Here is a 23816-nt window from a genome sequence, read left to right on the forward strand (position 1 = left end):
CAGGCAATAGTGGTACATGCCTTTAATCCCAGTACTGGGGAGGCAGAGGCAGGCGAATCTCTGAGTTAAAGGCCAGCCTGGTCTACAGAGCAAGTTCCAGGTCAGCCAGGCCTACACAGAGAAACCCTGTCTCAACCAACCAAAACCAAAACCAAGACAAAAAATCAGTTCACAGAAATAACTATTTTCATCTAACATCACTATACATTGAAATAAATCTTGTCAATTCTCTCCTTAAGTTATTTAAAGATATTTACATTAAGAATGTCGAGGGGCTGGAGAGATGGCTTAGCGTTTAAGAGCACTGGCTGCTCTTCCAGAGAACCGTGGTTTAATTCCCAGAACCCACACGGCAGCTCACAACTGTCTATAATTCCAGTTCCAGGGGATCTGACACCTTCACCCAGACATATATGCAAGCGAAACACCAATGCACATAAAAAAATTAAATATAAAAAGAAATCATCAAAGAAAATTAAAAGAAAAGAATGTTAAGTCGGTTTTAACAAGTACTTGCATCACATAATGTCTGAACAGCAAATCAGCCTTTTATGCATGAACACACAAAGTACCACACAGCTCCATGGTAACTTCTAGCATACCAACTTACTAAGCTGTTTCTTCAGGTGACTGGGAAATGGGCCTTTCAGGATCAATGTTAGTTGGCATATAAGTTTAAATAAATCTTGTATGCTTTGAGGATTTGCTGTGCTTAAATAAGTAAGAGAGAGAGTGAGAGCCATACCCTTTCTTCACTCTGGCAAAGTCAAATGCCATCTGTCTGTAGGAGAATGCCTTTTCATTCAAGTATCTACTGTAACGCCTTATGAACGTAGACATATCATAACCTGGGGAGAGAGAGGAGATGAAGCCGTGAACACAATGCCTTCCATTGTACTTTGCATACTAGTAATTATTTTTTTAGCTCCTCAAAATAGACAGGGCTTGTCATGGCTGCCTCTGAGACAGACAGAGCTGAACATGTGACAGCAAGCCTTATTTACCATCCTGCTTGCAGGCCGAGAGTCTTCCATATGGGGCACTCTGGTCACTCAATACGGTGATGATACTGTGCTGTACAGAAAGTCTTTTCTGATCTTTCTCCTTGGACTTGTGTTCACTGTTACAAATAATAGCCTGTTTCTTATGTAATACACACAGCCATCTGGTATGGGTCTATCTAGTCTTACATGTATGTAACAGCAAGCAAATAGAATGAATTAACCAGAGGTAACAACTCAAGCTACATTAACCTATAAAACATTTAAGAGGGGAATCTTTTTTCCTTATTCATTGGTTGACATCTTTAGTTCCCTCGTCTCCTAAACTGTAAGACAGATTCACTCAAGGTTCACCTTTTAAAGCAAACACTCCAAGTGATAAAGTAAAATTAATATATATTTCATATGCTAAATTGTATACAATGAAATAATTAATTTAATAGCTACTTTCATATTATGTTTTTAAGAGACCAATGAGACTATCTGTAACAATGACTTTGGATTAATGGCCAACCCCAGATTTTATTTTCTCACCGTGGGATCCACTTTTATCCAGAAAGTTGCTGAGGTTGAATAGCGTATTTCTAGAGGCCAAATACTGAATAAATCTCTGAAAAACAAAAATTAGAATTAAATATCCCTATTTTGACATCATAATTTTAAATAACTTCTGATGCTAAAGCGGTATTTACTTATGTTTATAATTTTTTATTGTGTTCCTTTAGTTATGAAGCATCCTATGCTGCTTACTTTCTCTAAGGGAGAAATTGTTTTTAAAACTCCAAAGAAACAGTCATTGAATCATAATTAAATTTTGTGACCTTTTACTTCTGTATATGCCAGAAACAACGAAAATTCAATAGGATTCACTAGGAATTGCATATAAAAGAAGAAATTTAATTTTATCAATATTTTTCAAAAGTAAACATTCCATTAAAGTGATCTTCATTCGAAGACACAAAGGAATACTTCCTGTAGGAAAATGGCCCTCCTGATCCTTCCCTTTAACATTTTTACCTGCTCATACATTCATAAAGCATATTATAAACTTAAATGCTTCTGTATCACTGAGATACAGGTCCAAATCAAAATACATTTTTAAAGATAGCTAAATCCAAGGTTGAAATTATACTCAGAATGAATGGAAAGCACATATTTCTTCTTTCCGTCATGAGTGAAAATTCAAGGGTCTTATATAAATTACTATCATATTTCGCTACCCCGGCCTCTACCAAGAAACAGTTGTGTATTGGGTTACCTCATTTCCGTGCACCATAAGATGATGTGTGGTCACTAAAGCTTTAAATACCACCACCCAGCTACTGTTTGTTGCTCGCTCAAAGAGGGTGTCGGCCATCTGAGGAATATTGACATTGGTCTCATTGGTAGCCTGGATCAAATCTATGAAAATATAAGATATCCAGTAACTATTACATATAAAATTCACCTCAAACTTTAAACATTTAAAGCTCATTATTAGTAAAGCATGCATGACTTCAAAATTGTTTCGACAAGAGTTAATTGAAAAAAATTATACTGTAGCATTCTTACATAAATGCATTAAATATATATTAATATATATTTAATATGTAGTTAAATATATATAAATATATTAATATATATTTAACTACATATTAAATATATATTAAATCCATTTTTTAACCAGTATATTTATTTATTCTCTTCTGTATTGTGCTGGTTAGTTTTTGGTCAACTTGACACAAACTCAGGTCATCAGAGAAAACCTCAACTGAGAAAATGGTCCCATAAGACTGGCCTGTAGAAAAGTCTTTGGGAGCATTTCCTGATTAATGATTGATGTGGGAGGACCCAGCCTACTGTGGACAGCATCATCCCTGGGCAAGTGGTCCTGAGTTGTATAAAAGCAAACTGAGCAAGCAAGCCAGGGAGCAGCACTCCTCGACAGCCTCTGCTCTAGCTTCTGACTCTAGGTTCCTGCCTGGAGTTCCTACTCTGACATCCTTTCAGGATGCACTGTAACCTACAATCCGAAATAAACCCTTCCCTCTCTAAGTTGCTTTTGGTCATGGTGTTTGTAATGCAAAGCAAACTAGGAAAGTGTTCTTGTCTGAGTTTTTCCCCCCCTATTTGCTGGTACAGATGCCATTTTTTTTTAAATGACAAACACCAGGCAAGTTAAGCCTCCCATCACTCCAAGTATAATGTCTAATCTAATGCACTGTCTGGAGGAAAAAAACAGAAATGTATGTTTGCAACATAGTATCTAAAAGTATATTTCACTGGGATCTGAATTTTAAAGCATGCTAACAAATATGCTGTCATGTGACTAGCAGAAGCAAAATAGCAAATGAGCAAAGGATCCCACTATATTCATCCATTACCTTCATCAAGCTCCGAGAACACCATACAGTGTTTGGTTCTGATCTGGCCTTAGATAGTAAGATAGAAAAGCTGTGTAATCCATTTCACTATCCACATCTAATCTGAACAACCCTACAGAATAGGCCTCCAGTTTTAAAAGAGAGGGAACTCTTAGGAGCTACATCTGGAAAGGACCAGGAAAGCTTTCTTGAAGGATGAGAATTACAATTAAAGAAAATATGGGGGGAAATATGTTGACAGGATAGGGATGATGGCTGGAACTTCAAAAGTATGTGAACTAAGAAATAATCATACTTTGGGCTAGTCATAATTCAGAACAATTGTTAATATCTCTAAGTTTAGAAGCCTAGAGCTTTTTTGGGTGATTTGTTTAAAATCTTACTTGTGAAATAGAGAAATGTTCAGCTTACTGATGGGAAAGCAGATTTTGAATGAAGATCAGGGTGGTTTGCTTCTCTCTGCATTTACATCAGTGAGTTTCCCAGGAACTAAGGTATCACTGGGTTGTCAAGTGTGTGTGTGTGTGTGTGTGTGTGTGTGTGTGTGTGTGTGTGTGTGTATTTGTGTCTATGTCTGGGCAGTGCACATAAAAGCAGGTTCCTATGGAGTCTAAAGGTGTCAGATGCCTGAGAGCTGGAGTTACAGATTGGTTGTGAGCCAACCAACATCAGTGATGGGAATCCAATTAGGGTCCTTGGCAAGAGCAGTATGTGCTCTTAACCACTGAGCCATCTCTCCAGTCTTGAGAAGAACTTCAAAGAAGTTTTTTTTGTTGTTTTTTTTTTACTATTTTTAATTATGTGCTCATGTGTGTCATGAGTGTGGGTCCCCTCAGAGGCTAAAGATCTTCTTGGAGCTTGAGTTACGGGTAGTTGTGAGGCACCTGACATGGGCGCTGGAACTGAAATTAGGTCTTCTGGAAAGGCAATATGCACTCTTAACCTGTAAACCAGCTCCTTGCCCTGAGAAGCGTCTTTTAAAGACACATCCAGCATGGATCCTTCAGGGTTGTACATCTCTGAAGAGCTGTGATGGTGTGGGGGTTAATTGTCTGAGGACAGATTGTGTTTGCTTCAATTGAGTCGCATATGTCCCAGGAAGAGCCACATATAACCTCACTGAAGCATTAGGTTTCATCTCAGAGATGAGGAAAGAATGGGGGCTTCTAGCAGGCAAATAAAAGACAATTATGAACCACCACAGTATTCTGTACTACAAGTACTATCTCCAAGATACACACAGGCACAGGATAAGGGGAACTCACCCGTGCATGGAAAGACAGGCTGAGAGGATGCATGAGGAAGCTACAAAGCCCAGCCAGGATGAGGTACAATAGAACTGAACTAATGAGAACGCAGGAAGGTTGGTGGGGAGATGAGGAGCAGAAAGAAAAGGCAGACAAGACAGACTTGCAGGTAGAGGAACAGACATTAGATGGAAAGAGAATAGACTTCTCGGGCAATTTCAGATCTCACCCTGGGGACCAGTGAACTATTTACTGAAAATGGAGGAAAGCTGTTTTGGAGGGATATATAAGCTATTTGAGCGATAACCTTGAAAGAGCTATTGGACGGCCATTGGGCATCTATGTTGAAATGTGTGACGGGGGACCTGGAGCAGACTCTATGTTAAGCTTAGACATTTGACCTAGATGTAAATTGGGAGTCACTGGTGATGACAGCTGAAAGTACAAACAGAAGATGTAACTCACAGAACATGCAAAAGAAGGAAAATTAAACATGTAAATAAGGATCAAATCAAAGACATCTCAGACTATTATTTAGTATCTTCAAAAAGTTCCAGAAGCAGCCGGGCGGTGGTGGCGCACGCCTTTAATCCCAGCACTCGGGAGGCAGAGGCAGGCGGATCTCTGTGAGTTCGAGGCCAGCCTGGTCTACAGCGCAAGATCCAGGAAAGGCGCAAAGCTACACAGAGAAACCCTGTCTCTGAAAAACCAAAAAAAAAAAAAGTTCCAGAAGCAGTTAGGGGTCATCAGGGTCAAACACTACACAGAGTCCTATTTAGCTGAACCACCAGGCAGACTATAAGACTGACGGACAGGCCGTCATGCTTGTCAATGAAACTGTCAAACTCAGGCTCACTCGAGGAAAAACGGAAAGGACAGGGCCAAGGAAGAAACTTTTTATTACTGGGGGAAAAAAAACAAAAAACAAAACAAAATAGGAACTAGCAGGCTGAGGCCAAGTAGAAAAATCCAGAAAGAGATGACATTGATAATACAGAGTACACATGGCTGAGAAATTGACACCCTCTGAAACCAGGAGCAGAAATCCCTCTGTCCTCTCTTAGGTTGTTTCTGCTATGTATTCTGTCAGTGACATGAAAGTAATCCATGTTACCTTGAGGGTCACTGCTATGCTGCACAGGCGGGGCTCTTACTTTCTGACTCAAGGGATTCTCCTGCTTCTGCTTCCTAGTAGCCAGAACTACAGGTGTGTACCACTTCACCTGGCTATATGTTCATCTTTCCACTTACTGGGTCAGGTTGGCAAACTGCAGCTTACTGGGAAAATCTGGCCTGTTCCCTGTTTTTATGAATTTTTGTTGGGACATAGCCATCTGTGTGTCATCTCAGGCTGCTTTCACTCTACCGTGACACAGGCCAATGAATGGTTGTGACACTCAATTCAGTGGTCCTCAGCCTAAAGCATTTACTCCCTGGCCCTGTGTAGGAAACATTGGGTGACCTATGTCTTCACATGGGAAGTATGTGTGAAGTGTTAGTCTTGCAGAACAATGGTTGCCTTGAGGAAAAGCAGCTGTGTGATTGAAGTGTTTCTCTCTGAACCACTAATTTAAATGAAGCTTAAGAGACTTCAGACTACAATGATCAGACTCCCTACTCAGTAGTAGTTACTATCACAAAATAAGAAAAAGTGGGGCCAGTGAGATGGCTCAGTGTTATGTAAAGATGCTTGCTACCAAGACTGACAACTGAGTTTGATCATTGAGACCCACATGACTCCTGCAAATTGTCCTCTGACCTCCACAAGTGCCCAGTGGCATGTACATGCCCATACAAAACACAAACATGCATACACGTTGCACACGCACACATATGAGAGAGAAAGAGAAAGACAGAAATAGGGAGAGAGAGAGAGAGAGAGAGAGAGAGAGAGAGAGAGAGAGAGAGAGAGAGAGAACAGAGAACAGAAAATATCTGTTCTTGCTATTTATTTTAACTTGGAAAATAATCATTTTCTCTAAAAAACGTGTTACATGTCAGTAAGTTTATTATTAATCAAAGAGGACTATTTTGTAACTTTCTCAAGTTTAAGTTTTTTCTTTCTTTCTTTCTTTCTTTCTTTTCTTTTCTTTTTTTTTTTTTTGAAACAGGATCTCTCTCACTAAGTGGACCTCTCTGGCTTAGAATTTGCTATATAGACCAAGCTGGCCTCAACTCAGAGAGATTCCTTTTCCTCTGCCTCCCAAGAGCTGGGGTTAAAGGTGTATGCTACCACATCCATTTTTAAAGGCTGGGCATGGTGGTGCACACCTTTAATCTCAGCACTTGGAAGGCAGAGGCAGGTGGATCTCTGTGAGTTCAAGGCCAGCCTGGTCTACAGAGTGAGTTCCAGGACAGCCAGGGCTGTTAGACAGAGAAACCAAGTCTTTGAAAAGAAAAAGAAAAAAAAACATCTATTTTTGAGTTCATCAATAATTTAAGAGTTAAAGGCATCCCAAAGCCAGTCTATGACTGGGATGTTTCATTCCTAGAACCACTTGGCTGTCAAAGACCTTATTTTAAAATGCCTTTAAGTGGTAACCATGTCAATCTGTGCTCTCAGTTGTAGACTATACATGTTTCCACTCTATTACCTCATTAAATAGTTTCTGTTTAAATAATTTCAAAAACATTAAGAAAAATCAAGGAACAGCAACAAACCTGCAGAAAAGTTATTGAAGACTAAATACTCTTTATGTTGTTCTAAGTTTCCAGAATTCAATTTTAACGAAAATTGAACTTTGAAAAATACGACTGGTATTCTTTTTGTTAGTTTGAATACAGCTTTACTGACAAGGAGAGTTGACCTAAAAGCTGCACACATTCAAAGTACATTATTTGACAAGCTTTGAGAAACACCCATCCATAAAACTCTCAGTAAAATCAAGATGTGGCACACATCCATCCCTCGCACCCTCCTAAAATTCTCCTTTCTCCTCCTCTTCCTCCCGTGCTGTGCCCTCAGCAATTTCAGCCTGCTTTCAGGCAATGAAAATGCATCTGCACTTTATAAATTTTCTATAAGAGAGTCAAAGCCATTTCCTCAGGGACGGTCTGGGTTCTTTTCATCCGAGTAATTACGCTGAGATTAATCCGTGTTGCGACATGTACGAGCAGTCTCTGTCACTGCACTGCTGAGTGGTTCATTAGACATACCACAAGCACCTCTATCTGTTTACCTTTTTCTCAGTTATCGGCTTTTGGTGTTACACTTGAAGCTGCTGTGAGCCTCTCTGTATAATTGTGTGTATGTGTAAGTGGGCATATAGTTTCATTTCCTTTAGGCAATTACTTGGGAGTAGATGGATTGGGTCATTTTCTGATATTTAACTTTAGGAAATTACTTCAAAAAGACATTGTTATCAGGGCTTAATTCCCACTGGCGGTGAATGAGTGTTCCATCCAGGGACTTCCCTGCCAAGGCTTGAGATAGTCTTTTTTAATACAACCCCCCCTCCTCCTCCTCCTTCTCTTCCTCCTCCTACTTAACTGCTATGCTATATCTCATGGTGGATTTTGCTTGCATTTCCATACTAACTAGTGGTTTTACTTCATATTTTAAGTTCTTCAGTTGCTTCAGGCAGTAAATACAAACCCTCCTCATTACTCTATCTTTTGCAGTTATTTTCAACAATGGAAAATTTGTCATAGGAAGTATCTTTGACGTAGATAACTTATCAGCAAGAGCGTGAAAGAAATAGAAATAAGTGAGAAAACTCTCAGTCCTTAAACAATTATTCACTGAAATAATAAGATAGCAGCAAGCTTGAACTGTTTTCGGATTCATGGTTTCTTGTTGCCCCAGGTCTTTATGACACCGACAGTCGCTTGAGCCATATGCAGGGATCATGACAGGTCCCGTTACTCCTTGCTTGGAGTGTCCTATAATCTCTGCTCTGGATTACCTCCAGTGGGAGTAGCTGTATTTGTGGGAAATTAACTGCCCGTGGCTCCTCTTCTGACCATCGCCTCCCTGGAGCCTCCCACTGTCCACTAAATGAGCCCCAAACATTCCAAGGATAACTCTCCTACCGTATACTTACACCCCAGGCCTTTACTTACGCTTGCACCGTAAGTATAGGGTTTGTATGCTATACTTTACCTTGAGAACACAGCCTTTCATTAGAAGGCTCAGCTACCTTACTAGTCTTTCTATGCCAAAAATTGCATTCCATCAAAATTATTATGAGACTGCTTCATGCTGTTCTTACTGCCTAGACTGTCCCTGTCATCACTGAACTGGGAGTTTATCTGGGATCAATCTTAAATAGTCTACCCCAATAAAGTTCTGACCTTGCCCTCAAGGGACAGAGAGCCTTTGGTCTTGTCTCATACAGTGTAAGGCGAAGGACACTGGGCTTGGGGCCAGAGATCTAGTTTCTAGGTAGGCTTTGCTACTTACGGACAAGCTATGTGATGCTTGTGTAAATCTGGTTTTGTACCTAGCCACGGGGATAATATTAACTACTTTACAAGACAGACACTGTCATTTATGCTAATCACCACCTTAACACACCTCGACTGCAATCCTTATTACACAGAATTATAATTGTTACTTCACATGTCTCTCTTCCATTGAGTTCCATGTCCAACATGAAGGAATGAAGTCCTACCAAAATCCCTGGAGATCTGATACCTAACACTGGCTGTGATATAGAAAAGAAGGTTATCTGAGATGGCTGTACCTAGCTTATTCTGTCCTAATCAAAATAATTTTAGGCAGGCACTGTGCACACCTGTTATCACAGCACTCAGGATCTAAGGAAGGAGGGTGGCCAGTTCAACATGAGTCTGAGTTATAGGGAAAGACTGTCTCAAATACTACTTCTACTAGTAATTGCTATTTTTATACAAAGATTAGTGGTAGGTAGTACAGGCCGGTTTCTTTCACTAGCTCTTACTAGATGAAAGGGAATCCATACAGAATATATATTTCATTTTTATATATACATCAATGAGCCTAAATTTAGAAAGATGTTTTCTATTCCATTTAAAAATCTTAAAGGGTTGCCGGGCGGTGGTTGCACACACCTCTATCCCAGCACTTGGGAGGCAGAGGCAGGTGGATCTTTGAGTTTGAGGCCAGCCTGGTCTACAGAGTGAGTTCCAGGATAGCCCGGGCTACACAGAGAAACCCTGTCTCAAACCCCCCACCCTCCAGAAAGAGATAAAATCTCAAGGGGCTGGTGGGATAGCTCAGTAGGAAAGGCACCTGCCACCAAGCCTGGGGACCTGAGTTTCATCCCTGGAGTCACATGGTAGAGGGAGAGAACTGACTCCTTCAGGTTGTCCTGTGACCTCCACACATGCATGTTGGCATATATGTCCCTCCCCAAGACACAGACACATACACACTAAACAAACAAATAAAAGCACAAAAAATCTCTATATTTGATTTTTGTCAAACCCCATGAAGATAAATTTCCTTTTACTGAATGCTAGAACAGTGAACAAGGATTGGTCATTCTTCATGACACAATCTAAAATTAACTTAAATTTATGACTGAGAAGTGACACTATTGCAGGATATTTAACTATGCAAAAATGTAGTGCATTTGTTTATGTTGTGGAGTAGTTAACTATGCAAAGATGTACTGCATTTGTTTATGTTGTGGAGCATTTGACTATGTAAAGATGTGTTGCTGTTTTACCTTGCCTGCCTAAGGCACCTGACTGGTCTAATAAAAAGCTGAATAGCCAATAGCAAAGAAGGAAGTATAGGCGGGGCTTCTGGGTAGGGAGAGTAAGTAGAAGGAAGAATTTAGGCTCAAGGAAAGAAAGAAAAAGAGATGCCAAGGAGACACCAGGGAGACACCAAGAGCTAGCCAGCCGGACACAGAGGAAGCAGGAAAGTAGGACATACAGGATGAAAGAAAGGTAAAAATCTCTGAGACAAAAATGTAGATGAATAGAAACAGGTTAAATTAAGGTAAAAGAGCTAGTGGGACAAGTCTAAGCTAAGGCTGAGCATTCATAATCAATAAGTCTCTGTGTCTTTATTTGGGAGCTGGTTGGTGGAACGAAGAAAATTCCAACTACACTACACACCAAAACCCAGTGACAGATAAATTATCAAACTTGAAGTATTCCATCACCCAATATAGCTCAGAACATTTGTTGTGAGGTATAACTGATATTTATTCAAACACTTAATTGTAATTCTTGCAAATTTACTCATTTTTGTCCCCCTTCCCCTATTATGAATTGCATGTTTATGCCCTCCTCTCTATTATGGATTACATATTTATGCCCCCCTCTCTATTATGGATTACATATTTATGCTCCCCTCTCTAGTATGGATTACATATTTATGCTCCCCTCTCTATTATGGATTGTGCATTTATGTCCCCCATTATGGATTGCTTATTTATGCCCCCTATTATGGATTACATATTTATGCCCCCCTCTATTATGGATTACATATTTATGCACCCCCCAAACTGCATAGGTGGAAACTGTAATCACATTTTGAGGTATAGCCTTTGTAAGGTGATTAAAAGTCATAAGGATGGAGCCCTGAAAAAAATGAATTAGTGCCTGTAAAAGACACCCAAGAGGGCACCTTTTTCGTGGACACTATGTAAAGGTGGCAGTCTGATATCAGGAACAGGCCTTTCACCACACTAATATCTCACCTGCCATGCTACCTTCCAGTCTGCAGACCGAGCAATACATTTCTGTTGTTTTAAGTCATGCAATATGCTATGGCAGCTGCCCCTCCCTCCCAGCAGGCCAGGTAGCAATATCAGACTGCTCAGACAGATAAACACTGGTAAGCAGAAATAAACCTTTGTGATTTTAAGAATAAAAAAAAATGGACATGATTCAGAAGTTTTTCTTCTTGGGTCCAGCACAAAAGGACAGACATTAATGTGGCCTCACCAACAGCCATTTCCTTCTCTCTCAGCTAGAAGAATCTCATCCCTGCCCTGCTTGTCAGAAAGGCCAAACTGGCAGAAAGGTGCCATGTTGGCTTCCAATGTGGCTAGATCTACACACAGCAGGCTCCTGACTCACCTGGTGAGCACTTCCCTTTGGATAAAGAGACTGTAAGATAAAACAGGGCAGCACAGCACTCTCTATCCCATTTACAAATCCTTCTCTGAGCTTGGCTATCTGTCTGTCCTCCTTCAGTGCATGTACTTATAAAACCATGAGTGTGTACACCATGTCAGGATAGGACAGACTGCCAACGAGATGAAGGTAGCAGATGAGAAACAGCAAACACTGGGTCTGCACATCTCTGACTTCTACTCAAACTCTAGAATGTTCCTCCTCCAAAAATGGCACTGGCAGTTCCATTAGTTTGAATATTCTATTATGTGCAGACAAATGCACGTTAACTGATACAGACTAAAACAAAATACAGCAAATCTAAAGGAACCAGGCCAGTATCTTCCAGCTGTAAAAACCTTTAGTCCTAGAGTAGCTGTGCCTTTTCAGAGTGACCCCCGAAGTATCTTCTAGCTGTAATAATCTTTAGTCCTAGAGTAGCTGTGCCTTTTCAGAGTGACAATCTGGCACTGTCTGCCTCTGGGCTAAGAGCCCTTTGCCTAGAAGTTCACCATCAGGTGAGTCATGGCAGGAACCAAGACAGAGGACACAAGTGAACGGGTCTGTTTGAGAAAGAAGGAAGGGATTATCTCGCAGAAAAGACAACCTAAGAAATTTGAACACAGCAGCTCTGAGGTTGCATAGAGAAGCCAAGGACATGATAGAGAAAATACTGGAAGAAGTCGGATGAACTTCCTGTCCCCTTCCCCAGTGCTGGAAGGATGGGGGCTGCTTCTGAGGGTTTGGGTGGGGGCAAGACTGAAAGGGGAGGGCAGCAGAGGGAGGGGAGGGGAGGGCAGCAGGGGGAGGGGAGGGGAGGGTAGTAGAGGGAGGGGAGGGCAGCAGAGGGAGGGGAGGGGAGGGCAGCAGAGGGAGGGGAGGGGAGGGGAGGGCAGTAGAGGGAGGGGAGGGCAGCAGAGGGAGGGGAGGGGAGGGCAGCAGAGGGAGGGGAGTAGAGGGAGGGGAGCAGAGGGAGGGGAGGGGAGCAGAGGGAGGGGAGGGGAGCAGAGGGAGGGGAGCAGAGGGAGGGGAGGGGAGCAGAGGGAGGGGAGCAGAGGGAGGGGAGCAGAGGGAGGGGAGTAGAGGGAGGGGAGCAGAGGGAGGGGAGCAGAGGGAGGGGAGGGGAGCAGAGGGAGGGGAGGGGAGCAGAGGGAGGGGAGGGGAGCAGAGGGAGGGGAGGGGAGCAGAGGGAGGGGAGGGGAGCAGAGGGAGGGGAGGGGAGCAGAGGGAGGGGAGCAGAGGGAGGGGAGCAGAGGGAGGGGAGGGGAGCAGAGGGAGGGGAGGGGAGCAGAGGGAGGGGAGGGGAGCAGAAGGAGGGGAGGGGAGCAGAGGGAGAGGAGCAGAGGGAGGGGAGGGGAGCAGAAGGAGGGGAGGGGAGCAGAGGGAGAGGAGGGTGGCAGGGGCGGGGCACAAGAGTAAGTGGCTGAAGCTGCAGGACAGGAACCCACAGGGCGGGCAAGAAACAGGAAAGGAGGCGCCTCTGAACTAGGGAGCTAGGCGAATGTTGGTCAGCATGACAGCAGAATGACTTAGCAGCAGAACTGAGCAGCAGATACAGTTCTGCAATTTCTTCTTTAAACAGAGAGGTGTAAAAGTTGATTCAATATAACTGAGTTTGTTTGTGTTTTTACATTGCTACATGTGGTTTCTAATGTGCCAGTCTCTAAAACTTTAGCTTTCTTTCATCTTAAAGAAAAGTGCACATACTTCCACCTTTTGTAAAAGTGTCCATTACAAAAATTTCCCTTAATGCTATTTGTTCTCTGCTGGACTGTTGGTAGGTTCATGAGAAAGAGGTCTAACATGCATAGTTTTTGAGTGGAGATTTGGGGAAGCTTAACTCCTCTCTGTTCATTTAGAAACTGTATGGCAGGGGGCTGGAGAGATGGCTCAGAGGTTAAGAGCACTGACTGTTCTTCTAGAGGTCCTGAGTTCAGTTCCCAGCAAACACATGGTGGCTCACAGCCATCTACAATGAGATGTGGTGCCCTCTTCTGGTGTGCAGGCATACATGCAGGCAGAACACTGTGTACATAGTAAACAAATAAACCTTACAGAAAAAGAAACGAAACTGTATGACATTGAGCACAGTCATTGCTGAGCCCACATTTCCTTATTACAATAATGGGGCTAATCAGAGCATGCAGCTGCAGCTGTTTAATTAAACTGGGAAGGGCAAGTGTTGAGCACAGACCCTGATAAACTATAAAGAACATGCCTGTCTGTCTGTCTGATGCACAATTACAATTTGGTTCACCCTTAGGCCACCTATATAAAAAAGAACTTGGCAGACTTTTAACCAATTAAACTAATTCAATTACTTAATTGCTTAACAAATATTTTTTGAATGCATACTATGTGCCAAGCATTGACTTACTAGCAGCTAGACACAGAGCAGTGACATGGAGGCCACTGGCTGGCTTCACAGAGCTTACATTCAAATGGAGAAGACAGACAGACATAAGCAGTGTGACGGAAAATGAGGGATGGATGGCTAGAAACATAGGTAGATTTAGACAGATGGTACTGTTCAAAGGGGGTGATCAAGAAAGGCCTTCCCAATGAAATGAGTATAAAAGGATCTAGATGCAGTTAAAAAAAAAAAAGCCATTTGGTGATCTTGGGAATGAATGTTCCAGGCAAAAGAAACAGCAGATGCAAAGGCCCTGTGGGTCCAGATGAGCTGACGGGCTCAAGACTAAACAAGCTAGCCCCTGTGGACAGGGAACAGCGACCATGGCAAAGAGAGGCAATAAAAACTGACCGTGCTCTTGACAACACAGGGAAGACCTGACACTTTATTCTGAGCATCTGGGGAAGGTTCAAGGTGCTTTTTGACCAAGGAGGTGACATTTTCCAGCCTACATTTCGAAGAGTCACTGCAGCAAGTCTATCATGCACAGGCTGGGTGAAGGGAATAGACCCACGGAGACAGGCATAGTTGAGGTGAGAGGCGAGGGTGAGCTTGCCTCCATGTGTAAGGGGACAGAGGCAGGAGGCACAGGCAAGGACTGCAGACATTTCACAGGGTGAGTCAAGATAAGCCTGTGGATTTGATTGTGGTGGAGGGAGAGGCCAAGATCCACAAAGGAATGGAGAAAGATAAGGTCACAGTGCCAGGGTAGTAAGATAAACTGTGTCTTGTGCTCTCTGGGCAAAGGGGCAGAGAAGCACCAAGCTCCTGTTTCTCTTTCCACCCACTTCCCCTGACTGTACTACTCTCTCTCTGACCTCACTCCCAACCTCAGTGCTGTAGCTGCATCTGAAGACTCATCCACGGTCAACAGAGCACACAGGTAAGTTGTGGTGATATTTTATCTGTATCCCCCCGATAAAGTTTATCTGAAGATCAGAAGACACAGCCAGCCACCATAGTAAACATAGAGGTCAGGCAATGGTAGCACATGCTTTTAATCCTGTCACTCGGGGGGCAGAGATCTGCCTGGATCTCTGTGAGTTCAAGGCCACTCTGAGAACAGAGCCAGGTGTGGTGGTACATACGTTTAATGCCAGCACTAACCATAAAGGTCTGAGGGTCTCTACAGACAGACAGGAAGTGACAGAGCTGGGCAGGAAGAGGAAGTGATATAGCTGGGTGGAGAGAGGAAATGAGTTGGCAGAACAGAAAGGCATATAGGTGTGGGTATACAGGAAGTAGGTCTCTTTGGAAGCCGCGGAGTTAGTGAGGTGAGGTTAGCTGTGGCTTTTCCTGTTCCTCTGATCTCTCAGGTTTTAACCCCAATATCTGGCTCCAGGTTTTTTATTAATAAGACCGTTAAGCAATTTGTCTATAGTAAGTCCTCAGTTGAGTAGTTCCATTTGAAGGACCAGCAATAATTGTCCCCTAAAGTGAGCATGGTCCAGACCCAGGTAGGCATTAGGAGCTTCTCAAAGTTAACATGATGAATTACCAGCCAAGTGTAATAGGAAACATGCTGTTCAGGATGCCTCTTGCATGCAGTTCCCAGACATAAGACTGCAGACAGCCAACATGAGTGCCCAACTGCTTGTATAACTCAAAAACCAGGACTACATACACACCAGGGTTACCTTAGAGTGAGAGGGAGTCAGGGCTGGGGTGGGGGTGGGGGGTGCCTAGGTGTCAAATACCATCAATGCCCAGGGGTCGAGAGAGTTCTAGGAAACAAATATTTGTAAGTTTAACTTTCTGCTGTTTAGGATTTGAACACAGCTACTTGTGTCACTAATAATGTAACCCTAAGCAAGTCATTGGGTTTCTTTACCCTCAAGTCATCACCTGTGGGGTGGAAATGATCAGGACATAGGCCCACCTACCACCGATTATATTTCTCTGATAGCTTACCCTCTTCCGGGTTTTTTCTTACTTGTCAGAGAATTTTAAGAACTCTGTTTTGGGCTAACACTTGGTAGGAGCGTAATTTCTAAGCACAAACATAAAAGTAGGCAGTACTGTAGATGAAGGAGATGGCCGTGCAAATGGGACAGCTGTGTTCAGAACGATCTAGACTCACAGGCCAGTCTCGAGATGGCAGGAGGGCTGGAGAGATGGCCACTGCTAATGTGGTTGCTGGGGAGATTCTAGAAGATACTGCAGCTTCGGTTTCTGATTTCCTGTTACTGTCACATGATCACCCAGGAATGTCTAGTCCTCATGTGTGTCAGATAAATTAACACAAGTCCTACTTACATGGCAGCCACGGGGGTTGTGTGTCATGGAAACTTGGGAGAAACGTATGCTTTTTCTTTTTTTTAAATCCAAGGAGCGGGGGACCTGTTACTTATAAATTATCACACGAACAGTATTTTAGGGACCTTCTTTCAGGGAATAAATTGTCCCGATGACAAATTTACCATATCCGAGCACCGAGCAGCCTGTGTGTCCCTCATGCTCTAGCCCCAGCCCATCACTTCCTACACCATTCTCAGAGCAGAGTCAACTCCTCAGCTCTTTCTGCTCAGTCCTTCCTCGCAGAGCCCTTGGGGCCCTAAGGAAAGCAGTGCTGTGTACATCGGACTCCAACAGCAGACACCCGGCATGGGCTCTCATTCCAGTCAGGATTCCCACCCACATGTGTGAAACTTATGCTTCCTAAAATTAAACAGTAGTTAGAAACAGCAACTACATCCACAGCGTCTGGGATTCTCTCTCCATCCTCTCGGATCAAGATGGCACCTGAATACGTTGCCATTTTTCACACCAAGAGTAAAAATCACCCACCACCCTCCACTCCTGCCCTTCCCCTAGGCAAAGGCTCTCAAAGGTCTGCAGGACCTCACCTCTTGTCTTGCTCAAGCCCCACTGCTTCCATCCCTTACAGCCTCTTCTTCCCTTCTAGGGAAGCAATCCTCTATGTACTTCCTGGAATATCACAGACATAACCTTAGTTCTTAATAGACTGTTATTGTCTACTGAAGGATTTCAGTAAAGAGAGAAACATTATCTAGATGAAGGACAAAAATATTTTAGTGTCTTTCCTATGAATGCTGTATTTCCTGGGCAAAAGGAAAAACTGGAAAGGGATTTCATAGTTCTTTAGAAACACTGAAGAGAGCTCTCTTTGGCCATGGCAGCGCAAGCCTACAGTCTTAGCCACAAAGGAGGTAGCAGGATCACAAGTTCAAGGACAGCCAGCCTGTCTTAAAAACAGAAAGTCATAAAAAGGCCAGGGAAACAGTTTAGATGTATAAAACGTGTCTAAATTACACAAGGCCTTAGATTCAACCCCCCCCCCCAGTTTTGGAAAGAAGGGGGGAAAAGGTAAAATACTTTGGAGAGTTAAGATCATTTGTAGATGAACAAATGTGGGAGAGTAAATAGTGGTCAGGAATGCAGAGATCATATATAACCAGGAGCCATTCCCTAAGGTCCCCTTACCAGGCTCTGAGAACACATATCAGCCAAACTTCTGCTCTCTTCTCTCCAACAGACAGAAACACAAATCAAGCTCCTAGTTCCACTTCAGTTTGGGAGATTATGGAGGGTCTTTCTGATGTTTCCCAATGGAATGCTGAATTCTCAATCTCAAGGCAAGGCAGCAACGATCAGTTTCTTAAATCCTCTATATACTTTGACACAATTATGATTAACACAGACTCAGGCAAGATAACTAGATATGCTGGCTAGTTTCTGTCAACTTGGCACACACTAAAGTCACCTAGGAAGAAAGAACCTCAAGGGAGAAATGGCCTATGTAAGATTGGCCCTTTGGACACGTGGGGGACATTTTCTTGGTTAACAACTGATGTGGGAGGGCCCAGCCTCCTGTGGGTGATATTATTCCTAAGCAGGTTGTCCGAGGTTGCATAAGAAAGCAAGTCAGTAAGCAGTGTTCCTCCATGGTTCCTGCTTCAGTTCCTGTCTCCAGTTCCTGCCTTGGCATCCCTCCATGATGCACTGTAAAATACAAGATGGATAAACCCTTTCCTCCCCAAGTTGGTTTTGGTGATGTTTTATCACAACAACAGAGAGGCAAACTAAGACACTGGAGAACTTAGATATTAATCAATTAAACAGTGCTAGACAGTTTCAACCATAGGAGGACCCGGGCTGCTAAATTACCGCTTCTGTCTAGACAGCCCATCTTTGCCACCACTACAGGGCCCTGTTTCTCATGAGGCCAGATTCATACCCCAGTGACATAAATGACCATTCCTCATGTGTCTATGCTATAAAGGGAAGGTTCTAATAAGGAAACAAATGAGGGGGTAGCTCAGATTGACAGGGAGTAAAGGAAAGCCCAAAGCAATGATCTGGGATGATAAGAGATAGAGCTGAAAGAAGAGAGAACCAAAAGCATTTATGAGAAAAATCAGCTTTTCCAAGAGAAAATTCTTGGCCTTTTTGAAAGATGATACAACACCCACAGGTGGAGGCAGAGGCCAGGGACATGAGGGTGGCTGCATCCCAGAGTCCACAGCACTGAGACTACATGCACCTTTCAACAAGGGCAGGCTCAACTGTCACCTGTCCAGTACACCAAGGAGTCTGATGACATGACCCTCCCAACGATGTCTAAGAGCCTAGTTCTTCAAATGCCCTTCCCTTGAGTGTGACAGCCAGGAGCAGTTCCTAGAAGCAGTTCCCAAAAGGACTCCTTCCCCACTGGGCTTTTTCTGTTAATGGGGATGTCACTTGCCAAACTGGTAGCCACTACTGAGCTAAGTCACTTTGTCCATGTCTATGTCAAGCCCGTAGTCATAGAGATCTCCTGAAGCAAAGTCAAGCTAATGTGGTGAAAATGAAGGCAGCATGGACCAGCCCCTCCTGTGACTCAGGATGATCCTGGCCACAGGGAAGGAGAACCAGACAGACGTTTATTCCAAAGCAAGGTGCTTTAAAAACCCGAGACCTTCATCCATCTTCTGCCTGCTAATGGTGACCAGCTCTTAGGGGTTCTCCCAGTCTGGGGATGTATCCTCCTAACTGGTGCAGACCATTCCCTGGAGGATACCTTTGTCAAACAGTGTCTAAGGAATGATCTGACACTATGCCCCTCTGTCAATCATGGCTAGGTACAGGAGCCAGTTAATTCTAAGAGCCAAAGAAGAAGCAGTTACTCCTGGAAAAGTCCTCCAAAGCTTTCCGTTCTTTTTTCAAAATCTCATAGATGACTCCAAATGTTTTCTTTTGGTATTCATCAGTCAGAGGTATTCAAATAGATCACTGTAATTTAGGGCCATAGCTTCTGAGAAGGTCCTTCTATCTTACAGGTAGCAATCTGTCCCAAAATAATTAGGTCATCATCAGTGACAAGTGCTTCAGGATGTTTCTATCGCTTACCCAAAGCTATCCGTATCTTGGTAAAACCTGGCTGCAGAAAAAAAAAATACCATTCTAGAGGGAAGTGATTTCTAAATTTAAAAAGCCACACAAAGTTATATATCACCTGTGTCCATTTATATATATTTTTTCAACAAGTTAAACTAAATCAAATATAACCATGCTTCCCAGGCGGCTCCCGCATTAAACATAGATGATGCTTAATTTACTCAGTCATTAACAACTCTTCCTAAAGACATCCCTTGCTGTTTCTTTATGGCTTTTAAGCATTTAAAAATGATTCAATTAAATATATTTATAAAACCTTCTGGGTAACACAGCTAACCTATGTCAAAGAGAAAGCTGAATCTTTCACAATGAAGTCTAAACACATTTATGGCTAAACCAATCTTACTACAGCTCACATTTATCTGCGCCTAAAGCTTTATCCTTACTAGCAATAATACAGACAGCTCAAATATACAATTCCAAAGGAGCAAACAATGTTTAAAAGATTCAAACCTTCTGCCTGGACATTTCCTTCTGATTGGGTGACTTTTGATCTTTCATCTTTATTTCCCTTGATTCAAATCCGAGGTGGGAAAACTGGCATCGTTATGTTCCATCAAGAAATCTATGATCAAACTCCTGTACACACAGTCCATGGCTAAGTGCCCTGTGATAGCTCCGATGTCTACTTAACACAGGCTAGCATTATTGGAAAGGAGGGAGCCTTAACTGAGAAAATGCCTTCATAAGATGGGCTGTAGCAGGCCTATAGGGCATTTTCTTAATTAGTGATTGATATGAGAGGGCCCAGTCCATTGTGGGTGGGGCCACTGCTGGCCTGGTAGTCCTGGATTCTGTAAGAAAGCAGGCAGAGTAAGCAAGGAGAGCAAGCCAGTAAGCAGCTCACCTCCATGGCCTCTGCATCAGCTCCTGCCCTGTTTGAGTTACTGTCCTGACTTACTTCAATCATGGAGTATGATGTGAAAGTGTCAGCCAAATGACCTTCCCTTTCCAAGCTGTTTATGGTCACGGTGCTTCATCACAGCCATGATAACTCTAAACTAGGATATACCCCTACCATGTTCAGCAGACTAATTGCCTCTCAAATACGATGCTCCAAGTTCTGCATCTATATTGTGCCCACACTTAATTCTTTTCATCTATGATTATTGTCAGTTGTATACCACTTTGCAAGTACTTTCTTAAATTCTCTAGTATTAAGTCTTGAACAGTTTTCTTAGCACTGGTGCCACTGGATACCCCACCATGGGCGGTAACACCCCTAGGCACCTGGTCTTGGAAGAAAGCAGGCTGAGCAAGCAGGTAAGCAGCACTCTTCCATGGTCTCTGCATCAGTCCCCGCCCTAACTTACTCCAGTGATGGAGTGTGACTGGAGACCTGTAACATGAAATAAAGCCTTTCCTCCCCAAGTTGCCTTTGGTCACAGTCTTTATCCCAGCAACAGAAACAGAACAAAGACACACCGCCCTTAGCTCTTGTCCCACCACATCCAGCACTAATTCACCTATCTATGTACTGCACACTAAAGAATGGGAGCTCTTCCTGAGCAGCAAAATTCCTGAGAAAGAGGGAAGATGGAATAAACCACCTTTTGACAGAACCAGAATAAAGGCCCCATTTTCTTCTTGGGAGCACCTAAAATAGTTACTCCAACTCTTGGAGCTTGAGTCATTATTTCTTAAAAATCAGAAGCAGTTTAGTTGCACATTAGCACTAATTACAGTCATGAGAAAGCCGAGCTCCACTACCCCACCCGGGGAGAGAGAAAATCACGACAATTATTCTGAAGATTCTGTGCCTCCTTCTCAGAAGATAACCAACATGTGGCAGCAAGGGAGGCTGGGTGATGTTGGCAGAGAGCTTCAGTTCTCTCTGAAGTCTTTCTTTTCCACACTCCCTTGCCGCTTTAAACCCCGTGCAGGGAAAAAAAAAAAAACCCAAACCTGTCCCTTGGTGTCTAAACAAGGCAAGAGCTCTGGCTGCATGTCACAGGGCCAATACTCATGCTTCAAGGCAAGTTATCACACGGGCCAGAACATACTTTATGCCAACAGCCATGTGGCTGCGTCTTTAGAACACGACTGCTGGCCATGGAAAAACCCTCCCAAGCTACCCACAAATACAGAGGCCCCACACTAGGCCAAGGGTACAGGCCCCTTTCCACACTGCAATGATGTTTCTAAACAGAGTTTGGAGTACTAGGCACAATGCCTACTGTGTGCTGCATGGTGCAAGGAGAGAGAATCAAGGAATTCATAATCGCTCTGAGTTTCCCTGTCAGGAAGCATCCACTTCATTGCTATTAAAAAGCAATGGTCCATCACAAAGAGGATTCATCCTCAATTTCAGCACATTAGCACTGCTGTAAGATCATCTCAATCCTGCGGAGTCTGTTCTTTCTCATTTTCATCCACATTGACAACACATTTGCGAACATCTCCATGTCTTCAACTCCAGTCATACTTTTCAATTTTCCCACAGCCTCCCAACCCTGAGTGCCTGCTTCAGGCTGCCAAGGAAGTCCTACTGTGTGGATCCCTGCCCCTCAGTCCTCTCAGTATGTGACAAGATGGAGGTCCTCAAAACATTTATTGGAATTAACTGTGCCAATCTTCTCTCAAAATGTCAATGTTCCACCACCTCCAAAGAAAATCCCATCATCTGCACCTCTCAGTCAAGTTTCCACCGAATGAATTCAATGTCTGTGTTTTCAGCTCATCTTTTCCTTAGCTCTTTTGGCTGCTAATGGGTTGCTCAAGTTACTCATTACACTCTTGCATACTGACCCTCCCTCTCCTGCCTACAAGTCTGATGCTCCTTATACATTTCATTCACTGACAAAAGCCAAGCATTCTGAGTAGATATTCTTGAGTGTTTCTTGTGAACCAAGAAGGCACTTAGTTGCCTAACCTTGTGTTCCTTTCCATCCTACAGCCAACACTGAGTTTTTCTTAAGTCATTTGCTTTCAATGCTCAAGAAGAGACCCTTGGGGCTGGAGAGAAGGCTCAGTGGGTAACAGCACTGGCTACTTTTCCAGAAGTCTTGGGTTTGATTCCCAGCACTCATACAGTTGGGAGTATGTATCCCAACTGCCTGTAATTCCAGTCCCAGGGGATCCAGTGCCCTCTTCTGGCCTCCTTGAGGTCAGACACACAAGTGGTGCACAGACATACATGAAGGCAAAAACACCCAGACATGTAAAAATAAACTTTTTTTTTTTAAAGAGAGAGACTCATTTAAAGCTCTGATAGAGCTTTCTGCTTTAAACCATGGCTGATCAACCTTTGCTGACTAATTAATGAATAAGTTACCTAAATTTAGGGTCCAAGTTGGGCCCTGTGTTTTTCAGGGATACAGTCACTTTCTTTTTATATTGCTGCTGTTTAAAGAGGCCCAGGTAATTTCAGGCACAATTCACACCAGCTTAAATGTCTCTTGAGCCAGTGGAGTTTGTCCAGAGTCACTGAATGTTTCAATAGATGCACCAAATTCACCAATCCCTATCTCAATTAGCAGAACACAACCAAACTTTCCTTTATTGCTGTTTCCCATGGGAGAATGAAATGAAATGGTCAACTTTTTTTTTTTGTTTTTGTTTTTTTTTTTTTTTTGGTTTTTCGAGACAGGGTTTCTCTGTGTAGCTTTGCGCCTTTCCTGGTACTCGCTTTGGAGACCAGGCTGGCCTTGAACTCACAGAAATCCGCCTGGAAATGGTCAACTTTTAAAGAGTTTACTCAAAAGTAAATAATAAACAGTCTCATTCTAAGCACCGGATATGCAAATTAACAGTGATGTGTTGTTGCTACTGACAGGCATGGATGTCTACTCAGTTACTCTTAAGTGTCATCCTTCAAGGACAAGTAATGCTTATCGGTTTGGCCTGTAGGGGGAGTTTTCCTATGAAACGGTAACTCCTTACTAAGATACACTCTTTTAAAAATTGGATTTAAAGGATAGATGCAGTGCAAGTTGTAACATGGTGGGCTTAAATTCAGTGAGCCAGGCATTCTGTGTCCCTTACCCTTGCTGTGAACTCTGTGGCTTGCTGAGCTGGTCCTGGTTTTTGGCGACTGTTGTTAGTGTGGTAGAGTGAGGTAATTAGGGTAATTGTGGTAAAATAACACCCATTTCAAATGAACCTACACTCACCAAGTGAGTTCAGTTGCTCTTGTGTAATAGCAAGACAATGCAAAAAATTGTTTCAAGAAAAAGGACGCAGCAAATTATTAGGTATTTTTCAGGGAATAATGCGTATGTCCTTATGGGGGCCAAACATACTCAAAGCATGCCTGAAATTCAACGGAGATGGGAATTTCCAAACTGCACGGCCACCACTGTGCTCTCATGACCTCAAGATGCTTACCTCTGTGATAATAGTA

General features: G+C 43.0%; 1 protein-coding gene across 9 annotated transcripts in view; it reads right to left on the reverse strand.

Moving 5' to 3' along the window:
* Window positions 1-23816, reverse strand: part of Snap91 (synaptosome associated protein 91) — a 117897-nt gene that overhangs the window by 73007 nt on the left and 21074 nt on the right. For all 9 annotated transcript variants that reach the window (XM_052715943.1, XM_052715936.1, XM_052715996.1 and 6 more), the window contains exons 3-5: window positions 2260-2402; window positions 1536-1611; window positions 746-848 (exon numbers count right to left, since the gene is read on the reverse strand). In XM_052715943.1, the coding sequence (XP_052571903.1) occupies window positions 746-848; window positions 1536-1611; window positions 2260-2402 (322 nt within the window). The remainder of the gene's footprint in view (window positions 1-745; window positions 849-1535; window positions 1612-2259; window positions 2403-23816) is intronic.

This window comes from Peromyscus californicus, unplaced genomic scaffold, assembly GCF_007827085.1.
Source record: "Peromyscus californicus insignis strain IS unplaced genomic scaffold, ASM782708v3 Scaffold_11__1_contigs__length_118956290, whole genome shotgun sequence".
NCBI lineage: Eukaryota > Metazoa > Chordata > Mammalia > Rodentia > Cricetidae > Peromyscus > Peromyscus californicus.